This window comes from Triticum aestivum, chromosome 5D (genome assembly GCF_018294505.1).
Source record: "Triticum aestivum cultivar Chinese Spring chromosome 5D, IWGSC CS RefSeq v2.1, whole genome shotgun sequence".
Classification (NCBI taxonomy): Eukaryota; Viridiplantae; Streptophyta; class Magnoliopsida; order Poales; family Poaceae; genus Triticum; species Triticum aestivum.
The window spans coordinates 378,535,536-378,553,532 of record NC_057808.1 but is presented as its reverse complement, the minus strand read 5'-3'; the positions used below and the strand labels follow the sequence as shown (position 1 = coordinate 378,553,532).

Below are 17,997 nucleotides of genomic sequence, written 5' to 3'. Positions count from 1 at the left end.
CCTATGCATCGGCATGTCATAAAAGAACAATTCATGCACACAAAGTAAAGGCCAATGCATAGTATAAACAGTTTCTTGCAATTTTATTGTGTGGGAAACATAGAGAGGTGGAGATATAGTTCCTCTCTCATAATAATTGCAAGTAGGGGCAGCAAGCACATGCATATTATATCTATCAAAATCATCATATGTAGTAGTAAAACGCAACCCATCAATATAATCCTTAATAAGGGCAAACTTCTCCGATATAGTGTAGTTTGGAGAATTCAAAAAGATAATAGGACTATCATGCGTGGGTGCAATAGCAACAATTTCATGTTTAACATAAGGAACTATAGCAAGTACATCTCCATAAGCATAATTAATATTGGCATCTTGGCCACAAGCATAGCAAGCATCATCAAAAAGGGATATTTCAAAAGAATCAACGGGATCATAACAGTCATCATAGCAATCATCCTTCGGTAAGCACGAAGGGAAATTAAACAATGTATCAGTTGAAGAGTTACTCTCATTAGAAGGTGGGCAGGGGTAGCTAATCCGTTCTTCCTCCTTTTGTTCTTCGCTCTCCTCATCATCTTTTTCATCCAATGAGCTCACAATGTCATTAATTTCTTCTTCCATAGACTCCTGCAAAATATTAGTCTCTTCGTGGACAGCGGAGACTTTCTCAATAAATTCATCAATATCATAATTGTATTTATAATTCTCATAGCAATATTTAAGGATAGCTAAAATTTCAGGTCTATAAACTGAATCATCAAAATCTTCAAACTCTTTAAACAAAGATTCAATTTCACATGCACCCTTAAAAGCAACAAATTCTTCTATTGGTTCCACATCATAGTAATCATATATACCTCTAGCATAAGAAGCCAAGGTTTCATTATCATTAAATTTGCATGAAAAGGGAAGGTGTGGAGCCTTCATCCTAGAGCAACAAGTATAATCATATCTCAAGCATAGTTGCCTAACATACCAATACAACATATAAATTTGATCCCATAATATTTTCCCTTTTTGAGTCAAGCGATAATCCCTAAAGTATTCACGTTGATCCAACGTGTCTCCCATTACAAAATTGAATGGGGTTTTCTCAGGATTATCAAAGTAGTACATAATATCTTTCACATAATGAGCATCGAGGGTTTTAGGAGGTTCCCCATCTCCATGAATAGCAAGTAAACCTAATTTTTTTGGTATTTCGTGTTCCATATCCTTGACTAAAGATAGAGAACAACTTAGAACAGCAAATAAAAATTACTCAGTGATAAAGCAAACAAGCACACACGAGAATATTCACCCCACGCTATTGCTCCCCGGCAACGGCGCCAGAAAAAGGTCGTGATAACCCACAAGTATAGGGGATCAATTGTAGCCTCTTTCGATAAGTAAGAGTGTCGAACCCAACGAGGAGCTAAAGTTAGAACAAATATTTCCTCAAGTTCTATCGACAACCGATACAACTCTACGCACGCTTAACGTTCGCTTTACCTAGAAAAAGTATGAAACTAGAAGTACTTTGTAGGTGTTTTTGGATAGGTTTGCAAGAATATAAAGATCGCGTAAATAAAAAGCAGGGGCTGTTTAGATAAATACACAACTAAATTAGTTTTAGTAAAGAGCTTTTTGTCACGAGAAAGTTATTTGTCCCTAGGCAATCGATAACTAGATCGGTAATCATTATTGCAATTTTATATGAGGGAGAGGCATAAGCTAACATACTTTCTCTTATTGGATCATATGCACTTATGATTGGAAGTCTAGCAAGCATACATAACTACTAAAGATCATTAAGGTAAAACCCAACCATAGCATTATAAGGCATCAAGTCCTCTTTACTCCCATACGCAAACAACCTACTTACTTGGGTCTGTGCTTCTGTCACTCACGCCACCCACCATAAGCAAATCATGAACATATTGCAAACCCTACAACGGGGATCCCTCACGCTTGCGCGACACAGAGAGCACTATAGAACAGCACCAATAATATAACATGCAACTCAAACCAATCACGATCATCAATTAACCCATAGGACAAAACGGATCTACTCAAACATCATAGGATAGCCATACATCATTGGGAAATAATATATAACGTTGAGCACCATGTTTAAGTAGAGATTACAGCGGGTAAAAGCGGGGTTACACTGCTGCATAGAGGGGGGAAGAGTTGGTGATGACGGCGGTGAAGTTGTTGGTGTAGATTGCGGTGACGATGATGGCCCCGGCGGCACTCCGGCGCCACCGAAAGCGAGGGGGAGAGAGCCCCCCTCCTTCTTCTTCTTCCTTGACCTTCTCCCTAGATGGGAGAAGGGTTTCCCCTCTGGTCCATGGTATACATAGCATGGGAGGGGCGAGAGCCCCTCCGAGATTGGATCTGTCTCTCTGTCTCTCTCTGTTTCTGCGTTCCCTGATTCTGCCCTTTCACCGTTTCTTAAATTCCCGGAGATCCGTAACTCCGATAGGGCTGAATTTTGGACACGATCTCTATCCGGATATTAGCTTTATAGCGGCGAAAGAAGGGCACCAACTGCCTTACGGGGTGGCCACGAGGGCCCAGGGCGCGCCTGACCCCCTCAGGCGCGCCCCCTGCCTTTCAGCGTTGATTCTTCATCCCAAAAATCACATATATTCCAGAAAAAATCTCCGTCAGTTTTTATCCCGTTTGGACTCTGTTTACTATGGATTTTCCGCGAAACAAAAAACATGCAAGAAACAGGAACTGGCACTGGGACTCCCCCAGCTGCGCCCTCAGACTGGCGTTGGCCGCTGCAGAGATGGCAGAAGAGGAAAAACAGTAAGAAATCGTCATGGAAGATCCGACGCGACTGCTCAGCAGTCGGCCCGAATCTCGGGGACTACACCCAGTGGGTGCGCTGACGCGCCCCCACATGAGACAAAGATCAAGTCACATACCTCGGCTCTTAGTAAGGTCGGCGGTCTTCTGAGTCAGCTCCCGAGCCTGGGAGTTGAAGGCGGCCGCTCGGAGGTTGTGGTAGTCCTGCAAGACGGACAGAAGACCGAAGTGAGAACAAAAACAGCAAAGACAAAACCTCCAAGAAGTTCCAAGCCGCCTGCTCAGCAGCCGACTCAGAACTCGGGGACTACACCCAGTGGGTGTGCTGACGCGCCCCCACGAGAGAAATCAAGATCAAGAAGAGAAATCAAGATCAAGAAAGAACAAGATGGGAATCCTAACCCGGATGGCCGCCCGCATTGCCAGGAACTCGTCGGTGAACTGCCTTAGCGCCGCAGCCTGGCCTTGGAGCCGGGTCCGGACGTCTTGTGCAGCCACGTTCACCACGGCCGTCCCTCCGCCTGGTGTCCACCCCGAGGTAGCGTTGGCCGCCTTCGCATCTTGGGCCGACGAGCCGGAGCCCACGGCCGGCTGTGGCTCCGACGCAGCCTTCTGCGGCTCCGACACGGCCTTCCCCGCATGCCGGCTTGGCGGAATCCGGACCGCCACCTCAGCCCTCGCAGCCGGCTCGCCCTCCGCCGACTGTGCGGGCACAGGCTCAGGCTGGCCGCCTTGGGCCGCCCTAGTCGGAGGGGTTGGCTCCGGCGCCTTCTCCAAGATGATGACGTCGTCGCCGCTTCCCCCTAGCCCTGGCTGGTCGCCGCTGGCTCCCCCTGGCGAGGGCTCCGTCTCCCCAGGCGCCATGGTGCGCAGGGGGGTGACCATCAAAACCTCCCCTGCCGCCGCCGCGGCCTCAGCCTCTGCCTGGGCCCTGGCTGCGGCCTCGGCGAGTGCCTTCGCCGCCTCCTCCTCCCGAGCCGCCTGGGCGGCGGCTGCCCTCCGTGCCTCCGCCTCCCGTGCCTCCTGCTCCTCCCGCGCCTCCCGCGCGTTCCTTTCTGTCGATTCCTGGAGGTCGGCGCGGGGGTCCACGCGGCGGGTGGTGCTCCCAGAGCCCCTTGGCGACTCGACGACGGAGCCGGCAGCCGCCCGCTCAAGTGACAACGGAGCTCTGATCGTTGAAGAAGAAGACAAAGGTTCAAGAACCACCAAAGAAAAGAAAGAAAGAGAGTACACAGAGAAAGAGAACTTACGCCGACACGGTCTGCGGTTGCTTCACCACTTTGCGGAAACGAGCCGCCTTCGCGGCCGCCTCTTCCCGCCTGGTGGCTGCCACCCCGCCCCTGGGCTTCTTCGTTCGGCTGCCGAATAGACCCTGGGCGGCGCGACGCTTCAGCCCTCCACCCCGAGCAGGCTGCGCGGCGGAGGAGCCCGCGCCGCGTCCAGATGCCGGCTGGCGGCGCGGGACGGCTTCGGCTTCATCCTCGTCCGGCCAGTCGTCGAAGGTAGCAGTGAACCCGGAGCCGCCTGCTTCGCCGCCGGCTGGGCCACCGCCCGGCTCGACGGCGTCGTCCATATGGACCGCCCCCAGGTCGGGGTCCTCCAGGTCGTGTTCGGTCCAGTCGGGGACGAAGCGGCGCTCCGCGTCTGACCCGTTGGCCGGCCGAAGCAGAGGGCTCTGTCGAAGAACAAGCCGACTAAGTCAAAGTCGGCCAAGAGATGCTCGGCAACAAGGCTGAGAGAGAGAGAGAGAGAAAGAGACAAGGGGAGCGTACCGTAGGCGGAGGATTGGCTCGGCTATACGGTTCCTTGCCGAACTGCCACTCTTCAGTGAGTTGGCAGTTTGCAGGTAGTTCACCATGTAGGCGACCTCATGGCGCGGCATCTCCTTGGTGCACATGCGGCTCGGATCGAGCTGGCCGCTCATCTGACAGATCGAATGAGGCCGGCTCTGGAGCGGAAGAACCCGGCGCGTGACGAACGCAGCCAGAAGATCGGGCCCCGTTAGGCCCTCCGACTGGACCATCACCCGCAGTCGGGCGATGGCGGCGTTTCCAGCCTGCGACAGCGTCACCGCCCGGAAGGACCACTGGGGCAGCCTGCCCGCCGGTGGGCCGGCTACGTAAGCCGGCAGGTTGATGTAGTCGCCCCGTGGAGCGATGTTCCGCACGTAGAAGTACGACTTCTGCCACTTCTTCACCGATTGGATCAGCGTGATGACGGGGAAGGGGTTGTCGGCGCCCGATCTCCGCGACGCGATGAAGGCGCCAGTATGAGCCGGCACGCCCTTGCTGCGCGTGCCCAGCTTCGACTGGAAGAGCTCCCCCCAGAGCTCAAGGGTGGGGAGGACGCCGAGATAGCCCTCGCACAGGGTGACGAAGGCAGACAGCAGCACCACCGCGTTGGGGGTGAGATGGTGCGGCTGGAGCTGATAGAATTCGAGCCAGGAGCGGAAGAAGGCGCTCACTAGCAGGCCGAAGCCGCGCAAGAAGTGCGAGCGGAAGACCACCCGCTCGCCCTCCCGCGGCTCCGGCCTGATTTCCTTCGCCGGCGCGAGGCGGACCTCCACTTTGTCCGCGGTGGGCAGCCGCCGTGTGTCGCGGAGGAAGTCGACGTGGTCGTCATGGACGTTGGAGCCGTCCCAATCCCCGCCAAGCTGCTCTACGGTGGGAGGCATGGCGAAAGCTAGCACGGCGGCGGAGGAGCGTGCGGTGGAAGAGCGCGGCGGCGAGGCGCTGTCGCGAGAACGGGCGAGCGAAGAAGACGGTGGAAGTAGGAGGAGCGTGCGAGGGCCTGCCGCCCTCCACCTCCCCCTACTTATAGCCTCACGAGGCCGAAGAGGCCGGACGTGGGGGAGACGTGGGATTAACTCCGCCCACTCCCCCCACGTCTCGCGATTATTGCGCGTAAATGCGAGCCGAAACTGCCGCACGGAACGTGCGGGCGGTTTCGGGATACAAAGGATCCGCGCCTGGGCCGGGGCGCGGACGTGGCGGGCCCCCTCCCTGCGGCGACGTCCCGTCACGCGCGTGGGCTGGCAGGCTTTCCGGCCACGTGGCTCGCCGACGGCCCGTGGCCGGCCCGCGGCCCGGTGCACGTGCCAGCGGGTTCCCGCCCTCCGACTCCAGAAGATTTCGACTCAGGCGGCGCGCCTGACCAAGGCCGGCTCCCAGCTGCCGGCTTGTCACGATAGGAAGCTGATCGAGCTTCTCAAACCCCACTCCACCTCGAAGCCCAATCAGCTTCGGGGACTACTGTCGGAGTAAATGGCCACGGGTAGCCTAACCGACTGCCCCTGGTTCTTCTGAAAAAATTATCAGGCCTTCGGGCCTCCAAGCACTCCGAGCATTGGGCCGCCTTCCCTGGCCGGCTACCTCTGAAGCCGACTCCCGGAAGGCGACCCAGCCTCACCAACTCCTCCCCAGGACGACTACGGGGTGGCCGACTCCAAGAAGCCGGCCAAGAAGGACGCCGACTCCTAGGAGCCGGCCAAGACCACAACCACTCCAAACCACTCCCACATAACGGCGACGTGACGGGGTGTGGCCACAGTGCGGCCCACTACCCCCGAAGCCCGAGGCGGGCGTGGCTACAGGAGGCCGTACGGGACGGACGTCTCCCGTGCGGCTCGGCACTGTAGCCATGTTGGCCTCGACGTCACCCACGACCGACTCCCGTACGGCCCGCGGGCGGCGGGCCCCTTCAGCCAGAGAGAGGCGTGAAGGCGGCCCGGCCTTTCCCAGTCGGCCAAGAGCATAGCCGGCCTCCAGAAGCCGGCTACTCCCTTCCTCGAAGCAGGAGCCCCATTAAGGAGACAAGACGAGGTAAGGCTACAGTGATAGCCCCCGAGGCGGCCCACTGTAGCCACGCTTACCTCGACAAAGCCCTCGTCATCACAGGCGAGGCTACAGTAAGCAGCCGCCGACAAGACCCTATGCGGTGGGGCCGGCCTGTCGACCGAGTAACCGGCAGCCGGCGGGACCCACCAGCCGGCGGAGAAGCCGGCGAGCGTAGACACTGATGGCTGGGGCCAGAGCCCTGCCGGATTACCATTGTACCCCCGGGGGGTAGGCCTATATAAACCCCCCGGAGCACCCATGCAAAGGGTCGCACCTAAGCATAGTTGGCCTCTGAGCATAGAGTTGCCTTCTTAGCATAACACACACACCATAAATAGAGAGAAGCAAGAGCTAGCCTTGTTCTTCTTCTCCCTTGATCTCCACAGCTCTAGGAGCGATTGTAGCTACCTTTCATCGATCTAGTGATCATGCGGAGACCCCGCAGAGCAGGACTAGGGGTGTTATCTCCTCGGAGAGCCCCGAACCTGGGTAAGATCCGCCGGCGTGCATGTCTTCGCCTCATCCCGTTTCCAGGCACCGGCGACGCTTTATTGGCTCCCACAATGATAAGCCATCCCTTGGCATATGTCGCACCAACCACCCGACATAACACATTGATCATTGGTCATGCACACACATTGAAGAACAGAACTAATATAACTACATATAATTTATATACTAATGAATCAAATAACTTCTTAATCAATGGATTCCATTTGGGCATATGAGATTCAAAACCCCAATCTGAGTAGCATTCAAAAACAAATCTAACAGGGACCCAATCTAAGGCAACGAATCTGAGTAGCATTAAAAACCCCAATCTGTGAGCACTAAAAACAAATGTAATAAGCATCATAGCATTAAAAACCCCAATCTGTTCACAACATCTAGCATTTTTGCAACGAATTTATCCAAATCTAAAAACAAATCTAAAAACACCAATCATTGCAGCACCTAAAATCATAGTTCACAACATCTAGCTAGCATTTTTGCAACCAATTTATCCAACAAACCCTAGTCCAAAAACCCCATCCCCCGAACCCATACACGTACAAAAAAACCCGGCCCATCCGTCAAACCAACTACTTTAAGCATCTGAACTAATGTATGAATCACAATCGAACTAACTCTACAAGCTAAGCAAGTGCAAATACCTCCTCCTCCACGGCAGGCGGCGCAACGGGGGCATCGGGATGGACTGCGCCGCTCGACGCCATCACCTTCTGCTGCGATGAGGCGGAGCCCGCCACATCCGTAGCGATTGCGAGTTTCCCCGCACCATCGTGGACGCCGCCGACATCCGCGGTCACCGCGCCCTGACCCTGCAGCTCCACCACATCTCCGGCCGCTGCGCTGGCGTCGCCACGAGCATCGGCCATCTGACAGATGCAGGCGATGAAGGTGAGGAAGACGATGCGGTGGGGGAGGGCGAGACGGTGCAGTGGAGGCAGTGGAGGAGAGCGAGAAGACGACTGCGTGGGGAGGAAGACGATGCGACAGCGAGGGGATTTGGGGGAAAATGGTAGGGGCGATGGAGGTGGTTGCCCTCTTTATATGATGGGACGTTTGGGCATGTCCATGGACACATGCTACCCCACGACCGCGGTCTTGCATGCGCCCACGTATACGCGGCCCCACTCGTCAGCTAACGGTCAAAGGCATTGACCCAATGGCAACGTCCGTTATAACCAGTTATGAGGGTTTCGGGCAAGGGAGTGGGGAAAAGTGGGCAACAGTTAACAGAGTGGGGATGAATGAGTAGAGCTAAGGAACCAGGAGCACAGAAATAAAAATCCCTTTAGGATTTGTGCTTGAAAAGTATGCATTAGTTTAATTCCGCATTAGGATAAAGCCAAATCCGTAAAAGTTTTAAAACTCCTATTCACCCCCCTCTAGTCGTCATCTAGATCATTTCAATTGGTATCAGAGCTTTGGTCTCTCCTTGGTAGGCTTCACCGCCTAGAGAGTAAAGATGTCGACTAGCGGTATAGTGCATGATGACACTTTTTGTTTTAGTGGCACAAACTATCACTTGTGGAAAATTCGCATGCTTTGTCATTTTCGGACCATGGGTCCAAGTTTTGTGCGAATTGTTCTTGTAGGGACTTCACCGTGGAAGGACAACCTTTTTCCAACTAGTGAGGAAAATGATGATATGCTTTGTAGATATAGTGCTAAGAATGCCATAATCCAGTTTATATCCCTCGAAGTATTTGAGTCTATCATGACTTGTGTGACAGCTCATGATATGTGGACCAAACTTGAACAAATATATGGTGGGTCCAATCTTGTTGATATTCATCATATGTCGGAGGAGTCAATTGATGAGTTCTCCACATCTTCGAATCATGAAGAACTCCATAATGCTTCTTCATCCATGTACTTGGACATTTCTACTTCTTCCACCTCACCGTCATATGGCATGTCCCAAGGTAATGACATGGTGAGTGGAAATATCATTTGTGATGATGATGTTGTGCTAAACATTGATTATCTTTCATGTATACATGCTAGTGTTGTAGATTCTATGGACTTGAGCATATCTAGCAAAAATGACCTACATTCTTGTGTTGATAGTCCATCCATATCATTTGGAGATTCCTCGAATACCTTTTGTGATGATATGCTTGATACTCCTTGTTTCCATGATCTCTATGCTTCTATTTCCTCCAGTTGTTGTTTGACTAACCATGTAGAGGAAACAAGAGAAAATAGTGCACACATCATTAAAGAGGAAACTGCTAGAGGAGCAAAGAAGGACATCACCTCGTTGGAGAGGAAATGCTATGAGTGTCAAAAGGATGGACATGGATATCCTACTCTTGATGATAAAGAAACTCCCTCTCCAAAAGAATCATCATCAACCTCCGATATTCACATGTGCCTCATGGCAAGAGGTAATACCGAGGCATCATATACTCTTTGTAATGATATTGATGAGAGTGATGGTGAATGTGATAGGGATATGAGTCAAGAGATATATGAGATTGGTAATTCTCTTCGTGGGGTAAATAAGAAAACTTATGAGATGTTTAAAGATCTTATCACTCATTTTGGAAAGTGTAATGATTTACTTCACGAAGAGCAAGAACAAAATGAAAAACTTGATTATAACCCTCTTCATGCTCTAGAAACTCTTAGAGACTTAGAATCTTCTAAAGAAGAGATTGAAGTTGCTCATGATCAACTTAAAGAGGATTTTGAGCACCTTGACCTTGTCTACAAGAGTGTCAAAGGAGAGCTCACCAAACTCTCTAAGTCTTATGAGGAACTTCAAGCTACTCATGTGAAGTCTCTAGTTTCTTCTAGCTCCTTTCATATTGTCAATGATGCTTGTGCTACTAACTCCACTCCTTGTGAAGCATCAATCTTGAAGGAGAGTGTTGAGCTAAGGGCTCAACTTGTTTTGCTAACTAACAATTATGGGAAATTAGAATAAAGTCATGAAAAGCTCTCAGGCTTTCATGATGATCTTCTAATCTCCCATGAAAGGCTAAAGTTAGCTCATGAGGCTATTCTGACTAAGGTAACATCTCGTGAGCCTCATGTGGACATGAGCACTATTTCTACTCAAAATGCTTTATTGACATGTGCTAGTCCTAGTGGTTCATCTAGACATATTATTGCCAATTCTTGTGATGAATTGCTCCCCTTGCATTGTTGCTCTAACAATGAAGCTTCTACTTCCTCCAGTACTTTTGTTGATACTAACCTTGTAGAGGAAAACGAAGAGCTCAAGTCCCAAGTCACTAATTTGAAGAAAGACTTGGAAATATGTCATGAAGGAAATACCTCTCTCAACGCTATCTTGAGTGTTCAAAAATCCCCCCATGACAAGGGCAGACTTGGTTTCATCCCCAACAATAAGAAGCCCAAGAAAAAGAAGAAGGGACAAGATCAAGTCAAGAATCCGGCCAACATTACATGCTTCAAGTGCAAGACTGTTGGACACCATGTGAGATCTTGTCCATTGAAGAAGAAGGCTTCAAATGTGAAGCATCAAGGGAAGTGTCCTCAAGTTCAATCTCAAGGTCAACCTCATGTTGAAGAAAGGCCACTGCCAATGATGAACAAAGGTAATGCTCCCCAAGTTGATGAAATAAAGAAGAAGAGAAGGGGGAGCACATGTTGCTATATTTGTCGTGAGAAGGGACACATATCCTCATCATGTCCTAACGGTAACATCCCTAAGCCTCCTCTAGTCAATGATCATTATTCGCTTAGGAAGGATGTTGTTGGCAATTTGGTTGCCAAGTTTGTTGGTGCCCAAAGTGGTTTGGAAATGGAAAAGACCATTTGGGTTGCCAAGCCTATTGTGACTAACTTCTTAGGACCCAACTTGGTTGGGGACCATCAAGCTCAAACTTGATCAATAGGTGTGTGGAGGACATTGGAGATTTGGCTAGTTCATGAAGAAAAGGATCTCCACCATTTATTTGTTCGAGCCAAGTCATGTGGATTATCTTCATATTATCTATCCAATGTTCCTCTTTGCGGTAACATGTATTTATATTGCTTACATTGAAAGTTACTCGCCCCTTGCATGTTTAGGTTTTGTATCTAGCATGTGTAGGTTGCTTTGCACATCATATAGTGGTGTTTGTAGGCTTGAGCCTTATTGTATCATATTTGAATCTTGCTTGCCTTTTGTGAGATATTAGTGTATCATCACATTATGGGGGAGTGTTATGTTTTGTGCACATCACAAACCCCAAATGTGAATATGAGAAATACCACCTAGTATTGATATTGAATATTATCTAGTCACTATGTGGTACGTCAAGCTCATTTGAAATTCAAATTCTCAAAGTATCCATTAATTATCTCTTGTTGGTGCTTATTTTTCCTTTGTAGTGTGCGTCGCCGAGGTGTCCTTAGAGTTTCACAGAATCCTTTGGACACCTCGTGCGCACAGGGTCTTTGACCCTCATGCACACAGGGTGCCGCGTAACTCTATGGACACCCCGTGCGCATGGGGTCTGTTGACCCCCATGCGCACGGGGTGGGGTTTCAGTCTCTGAGTACCCCGTGCGCACGGGGCTGACTTAGCTCATGCGCACGGGGTCCAACGGGCAGAAATGCCCACCCAGCCAATAACACTATGATTCTCTCTTCTTATACTTTGGTATATGATTTTGATCTTGTGCATCTTCGAAATCTACCACTGAGTGTTAAGTCCAAATACCATTGTTATTCTCTTACAATTGGTATTTCTTCATGTGGTAGAACTATATGATCATCTTCTTCTCGGCTCGTGCTTCAACTTGCCTTATCTCACTACTTGCACTATCTATGATCTACTTGAGTGAGATAAACCTTTGAGTATGTGTGTAGTGTATATCCTATGCTCATTGGTTTTTTGCTTAGTTCATATGTTGTTCTTAGTGTGCGGTCTTGTGTGGATTCGTCACTTTGATATAATTTGAACAACTTGAATGCTTTGTGATATTAGAGGTGCATTCATCGTGTATGTGTTCTTTTGTCCAAATTGTATCTGTTTGGATCTTGGTAGGCTTGTGCATGTATATTTATTTATATAATTCTTCATGCCTTGCTTGCTCTACTTGATAGTCTCTATATGGTAAACTCCATCATATCCGTAATGGTTAAAAATGTGCTTGAATTTCGAGTTCATATCCATATGCACATATTTAGTGTGGAGTTTGTCCTATGTATTGTAGTTGGTCTAACTACTTCGGACCCAACAAGTTTGGGGACCAAATTGTACCTTAATGTGTTTTAGGTACTTTGGAGAAGCATTGGATGCTTGGCTTATTCATGAGGAAGGTGGAGACACCGTGGAAAATTACTAGAGCCAAGCTTGGTTGATTATGTGATTTGAGGGAGAAGATAATTGAAAACCCGGGTCGGTTGTAAGTGTTTCATTCTCATCATGAAAACCCGGTTAACTAAAATTTGTGTCAATATTTTGGATATGCATCAGACTCCCACACTTACCGTATTCTCAATAAATCCACGGGATGTATTGAGGAAACGGTGAATGTGGAGTGTGATGAGAATAACGGCTTCCATGCGGAGCAATTTGTTTCAAGTGTTGTAGGTGATGAGGCTCCTTCCCAAGCTACAAGTACAATGGGGATCGATCATATTCTTTCACAAGAAACACCCCATGTCCATGTAGAAGAAGAAGGAGTAAGAGCCCCTCTTGTGGATCCACCACAAGGGAAGTCATCACCCCCAACACCAGAGCAAGATGCTATGGGAGATCATGTACCTATCCAAGAACAAGATCAAGTCCCTCATGCTCGCATACTAGATCAATGGCCCCTTGAACCAATGCTCTCTCGGTAACAAGTACTCACTTCATGCATTTATTTAAATTAGAGTCAACATTGTGTATGTTGCATCATGGCATGATTAGTACTTGTTGAGTTTGTGTTTCTTGCAAAATCTTAAACCTCCCTTTTGCATCTATGAGCAATTTGAGAAGGAGCATATCATGGGGATCTTTAAAACCATGCTCATGGTTCACTTATCCCAAATATGCCAATTAAGCAGTTTATTGCATACCAGTTCCTCAATGTGCTCTTATATGCAATATTGATAATTTTGCAGAAACACTCGTTTTGGTTGTGGTATCATCTCTCATGCTTAGTAATTCATTTTTATGCAAATGAGATCAATTTATGCCATGTGACAAAGCTCACAACGTTAGTCAGAGTAGCCAGTGAACCCGGTCAGGATCGTACCTTTTCTGGTAGCCAAACAGATCTAAGGTCAGGATTGACCAGGATTAGAAAGTATAGGGTGTCGATTTCAGGGATTTAGAGTTCGAGGTTTGATTCTGACGAGCCATACGAATTCAAGGTTTAAAATAGACTTTACTCCAACGCAACCCGCGGCGGGAGGCGCGCGAGACCGCCACGCCACCACGCGACGCGACGCGAGCGCCCGCGGTTTTCGGCGGAGGGGGAGGCGGAGGCGGATCGATGATCGCGGCAGAGGGCCAGGAGACAGCGACCGGTGACGGCATACATAGTAAGTACTACATATGCATGCACGGAACCCAACCCTCGGTCTGTTCTTCACCGGATCCGACCCCGCCACCCCCGCATGATGCTGTCACGGGAAGCCAAATCCGTCAATCGGTCGGCCTCAGAGGTCACGCCCGCACTCTGCACGCCACAAACTCAACTCCCCGTAGAAACACTTTTCTCATGCAGTGAAAAGAGAGAACAAACAAATATCAGCCGTGTGAGTGAGATTTTATTGCAGGGCACCACGTATGTACACTTCACTGATGATGAACGAACCTAGCTAGGCTACAGAGCTAAGGCAAATGCCGCAGACATATGGGGCCCGTGGCCTCGGCGGGCTTTCAATGACCTCCATGTAGTACTACAATACAACTAACTCGATCTTTCGTAGTACATCTCCTGTTTACGGCTTGATGATGGGATGGTTGATTGATTGATTGACGACAGCATGCCATTGGTCTTCAGTTCCGCGACCCACGAATGTGCAATGAAGGGAAGGGACGCCGGCGAGCTTGGTCCGTCAGCTGGCGAAGTTCCTCGGCGCCCTGCCCGCCGCGCAGGTGCAGCTCGCCCGGCCGTCGTTCATCACCTGCAGCAAAAATCAACAACAGAGGCCACACCATTGAGCAACCAACTTGGAGAAAATTCAAAGCGGTCGGCGGATAAAAAAAGGCGCTCCTAATCGGTCAATTTGTTGGTTAGGACTTATGCCTGTGTGGTTTGGATATGGGCCTAATTAAAGTTGCCCCTGCCCCAGTTCACAGGGCAGATCCGGCTGATCCTAACATCTCCGGCGAGCTTCCACGCGCACAGACAGCGACGCAAATGGCCTCATTATCCTCGTCTTCGGAAGCGAAAATGTAGCATCATCTGAACATAAATACATACATACATACATACATACATACATACATACATACATACGACGTACCTTCACTTGCATCTGGAGCTCCTTGATGTAGTCGACAGCGAGATCCAGCATGTCGGAGGTGTTGGTTTGCTGCAGCCATGGCAAGTGAGTAAAAATCAGCTACGGACTGCGTGGTCCTCCCATGGCGCGCGACCCAAATGGGGGAAAGAACTAATCATGCGCGGCCCAACGGTTTTTACTACCAATGGGTTAAATCCCTGGCACGGCAGGGCCACGGCCGTGCCGGTATGGCCTCGGCGTTTGTGCCGTACGGCTTTGATTGATTGGTTGCTTGGTTGGTTACCTTCTCCATGTTGGGAACGAGCTCCTGCAGCTTCCGTATCCGCTCGCTGATCTTCGTCCTCCTCACCTGCGCGCAAACCACGGCGTCAAGATCGGCCGGCCGGCGTAAACGGATGGCATGGTGGCGAGCTGTGTGTGGGGTACGGATACGGACCCGTTCGGCGATGCTGCGGGGGTGGGTGGCGCAGCCGCGCTTGGCGCGGATCTTGCACGGCACCGAGTCCTGGAACTGGAGGAACTTCTCGATGGCCGCAATCTCCGGCGACGGCGAAGGCTTGCTACCGGCCGGCAGGCTGAACTGCGGCTTCAGCTGCCGCGCCGCGCCGTTGGCGCCCCCGTCGCGCGGGCGCCGCTTTGCGGCCGGCCCGGACAGGCCGTCGGACGTCAGCAGCGAGGGCGACGGGGACGGCGAGGGCTCGTCCCAGCCGGCGGCGGCGGAGGGGGCGACCACCGGGTACCCGGGGATGCCGCCGTAGCAACCGCCGTTGCTGCCGGCCTCGTCGTCGCCGCTGCTGCCGCCGCCCATCTCCTCGCCGACCATCTCCGAGATCTGCGACATCACCGACCCCTGCCGCGACGAGAAGCTCAGCTGCCCCTTCAGCCGCGCGTCGCCGTTCCTGTACCCTCCCCCGCCGGCGGCGCCGGCCATGCCCGCCCTGAGCATGCTCCCGTAGCCTGCGGGGTTTAGGAGTATAGTAGCACCAGTATTCCATTAACTGCTCGACGCGACGGTTCCAGAAATGGAAAGCAGCTAGCTACTCAAGCTGTCTACTCCCAGCTAGCTTGCTTAGCTCATGATTGCTGCTGCAGTGCCGCTACATGGCGAGCGCGAGAACCAAGAAACAGAGCTCGCGATGATTAATGGAGAAGGGGTTAAGGCGCCTACCGTTGTCCATGTTCAGATGGTTGAGGAACCCGGCGGGGGAGCTGCTCTGCCGGAGGAGGCTGTCGTTGCCGCCGACGCCGGCGACGACGGGGTCCGTGCCGCCGGAGCCTGCCGTGCGGAACAGCCCCTCCATGGCAGCCATCTGCTGCTGCGACTGGTACATGAGCTGCTGCTGCGAGGCCATGGAGTTGGCGGCGTCCTCGGCGAAGTGGCTGGCGGCGGGGCGGGGAGGCTTGTCCCTCATCTCGGGGTGGTGCTGGTGGTGGTGGTGGCCGGAGAGCAAGCGGGCGAAGCCGGTGTCGGCGGCGTGGTCAGGGCTCCCATGGCGGTGCCCCGCGCCTGCGCCGGCGCCGGCGGAGGCCGGGAGGAACTCCCCGCACACGTCGCCGAACATGGCGCTCGGGGCCGACCGGTACCGCAGCAGGCCGGGGGAGCTCATCTGCGGCGGCGTGCGCACGCCGTTCGCCGCCGGCTGCTGCTGGGCTGGCAGGTTGAGGTCCTTGGACAGCGGCGCGCCGTACATCCCCCGCCCCGCTTCCTCCCAAAGGTTACACCGGCCGCCGCGCGAACCCCGACGCCACCAGCACCAATACGCACGACGCTAGCTAGCAGCCTAGCTCGGTCACTTGTGCTTCGGGGAGTTTCTTCCGGCCCGAGTATTTTAATGGCGGAAAGGGAGAGGGGCTTTTGGTTCTGGCCGGGGGCGTGCGTGTAGCGGTTTAGGCGTGTGGGAGTGAGAGCTTCGGCGGTATTTATAATGGCGGATGTTTACCGGGACGACGATGGAAGTGCCGTGGTGGATAGGGTACCGCTTTGATCCGTCCGGCCATGGCCACCGTTCCCTCCTATATTTCGCCTTCATCGATGGGTGTTCTTAGCTCAATCCGAAGCCATCGTACGCGCGGGGGGGGGGGGGGGGGGGGGGGGGGGGTGGGTTTAAAAAATGTGTGTGTGCCTATATCTCCGTAACCAGGTCTCAATAAAATGACATAGTATATAAAAAGAAAAAAAAAAGCTAATTTTTTTGCGAGGATCTCTACACAAGATCAAAGGAATATAGTATCAACTGAGACTTAGCAAAATTGAAAAAAAAACACTGTCCAACAATTTTCTTAAACGCATAATTTTTTTTACTGGATCCTGTAAATTCTTCAGAATTTATCGTTCATTTACGGTAAGATGGTCATTTTCATGAAACTATCACGTCGACTACCCGCCACCTAGCCGCCAATAGAGCCCGCTCACTCCGCCACTAGACCCACCGCGGCCCGACCGCCACACTGCCGACCACCGCCACCTCCCCGCCACTAAAAGGCATCCTACTTGTCCTCGTGGACTCAATACTACCCATTAAACAACAAACATTTTGCATATCTATTTTTTGCATACCTTTTATGAATTGTAAGATTTTTATAGGTTTTTTGAAGAATTTTGATCATGTTGATTTTTGCTTGAAAGTCCTTTGTTCGCTGAATTGGGGCAATTACATTCATATGAATCCATTCTTAATAATTTGCAATATTATTCGCTAGATAGCTCAACGTTAGCTCAAAGAAATTACATGTGTTTGATTTTTCTTTTACAGGGAGATCAAAACTACATCAGCCGGCCTTGAAAGATTAAGAAAATCCGTATGAGCCACCAGCCTCCATAGGTCACCCAAAGATCGTTAAAGACGCTCTACCTGGGGTGTCACACTTTACAAGATGAGGCATTGAGCTGTTTACATTTATTGATGCAGAGGGAATTTGGAGCATGCAGGTGCGGGGCAGGTAACATTTTTTTCTTTTGGCTTTCGATTTTAATCGTTCATATATTTTGAATCAAAAATTTAAATTAAGTTTCATTTACATATTCATGTTTTTGATGACGAAGGCTTTTAATGAGATCCATTTTGAAATACTTTTTGATGAGTTTTAAAAACTTCCTTAAGTTTCAACTTCTTAAACTTAGCACGAGCTCCTGACAAAATCATAAATTTCAACAACCAAGTATTTAAAAAATTGTTGTGTCCTCGTGCAGGATCCAACGTCTTTGTGAACCGCGAGGCAATCAGGCGGCCGGCACAGCTGGACAGGTGTGTGCCCCAGTACCCGCGTGCCCTTGCGAGTTTCCTTTTGTTGATGTATTGTTAGAGAACAGGGCCAAGAGACAGAAAAAAACACAAACCAAATTAACTCGACATGATCATGAGATCTCCATATTCATCGTGTTTTCACCGCTTAGCCCGGCAGAGGCATGCGACGGTAATTTTTCGTATGA

The 17,997-nt window shown here is 50.8% G+C and overlaps 1 protein-coding gene across 4 annotated transcripts; it reads right to left on the bottom strand.

Annotated features, from left to right (window-relative positions):
- Positions 1-13,845: 13,845 nt before the first annotated feature.
- Positions 13,846-16,543, bottom strand: LOC123121922 (transcription factor bHLH130). Of its 4 annotated transcripts, none has more exons than XR_006459962.1 (5): positions 15,736-16,543; positions 15,004-15,524; positions 14,750-14,916; positions 14,348-14,636; positions 13,846-14,225 (listed from the first exon to the last, which is right to left on the bottom strand). XR_006459962.1 is itself a non-coding variant. In XM_044542015.1 (5 exons), exons 1-4 carry the CDS (start codon positions 16,256-16,258, stop codon positions 14,570-14,572), a joined length of 1,278 nt encoding a protein of 425 aa, XP_044397950.1. In that variant the 5' UTR covers positions 16,259-16,543; the 3' UTR covers positions 13,846-14,225; positions 14,568-14,569. The 4 variants fall into 4 exon arrangements, 2 of the variants coding, with proteins under 2 accessions (XP_044397950.1, XP_044397951.1); XR_006459961.1 differs by having other exon boundaries at positions 14,851-14,916; positions 15,736-16,542; XM_044542015.1 differs by having other exon boundaries at positions 14,568-14,636.
- Positions 16,544-17,997: the final 1,454 nt, after the last annotated feature.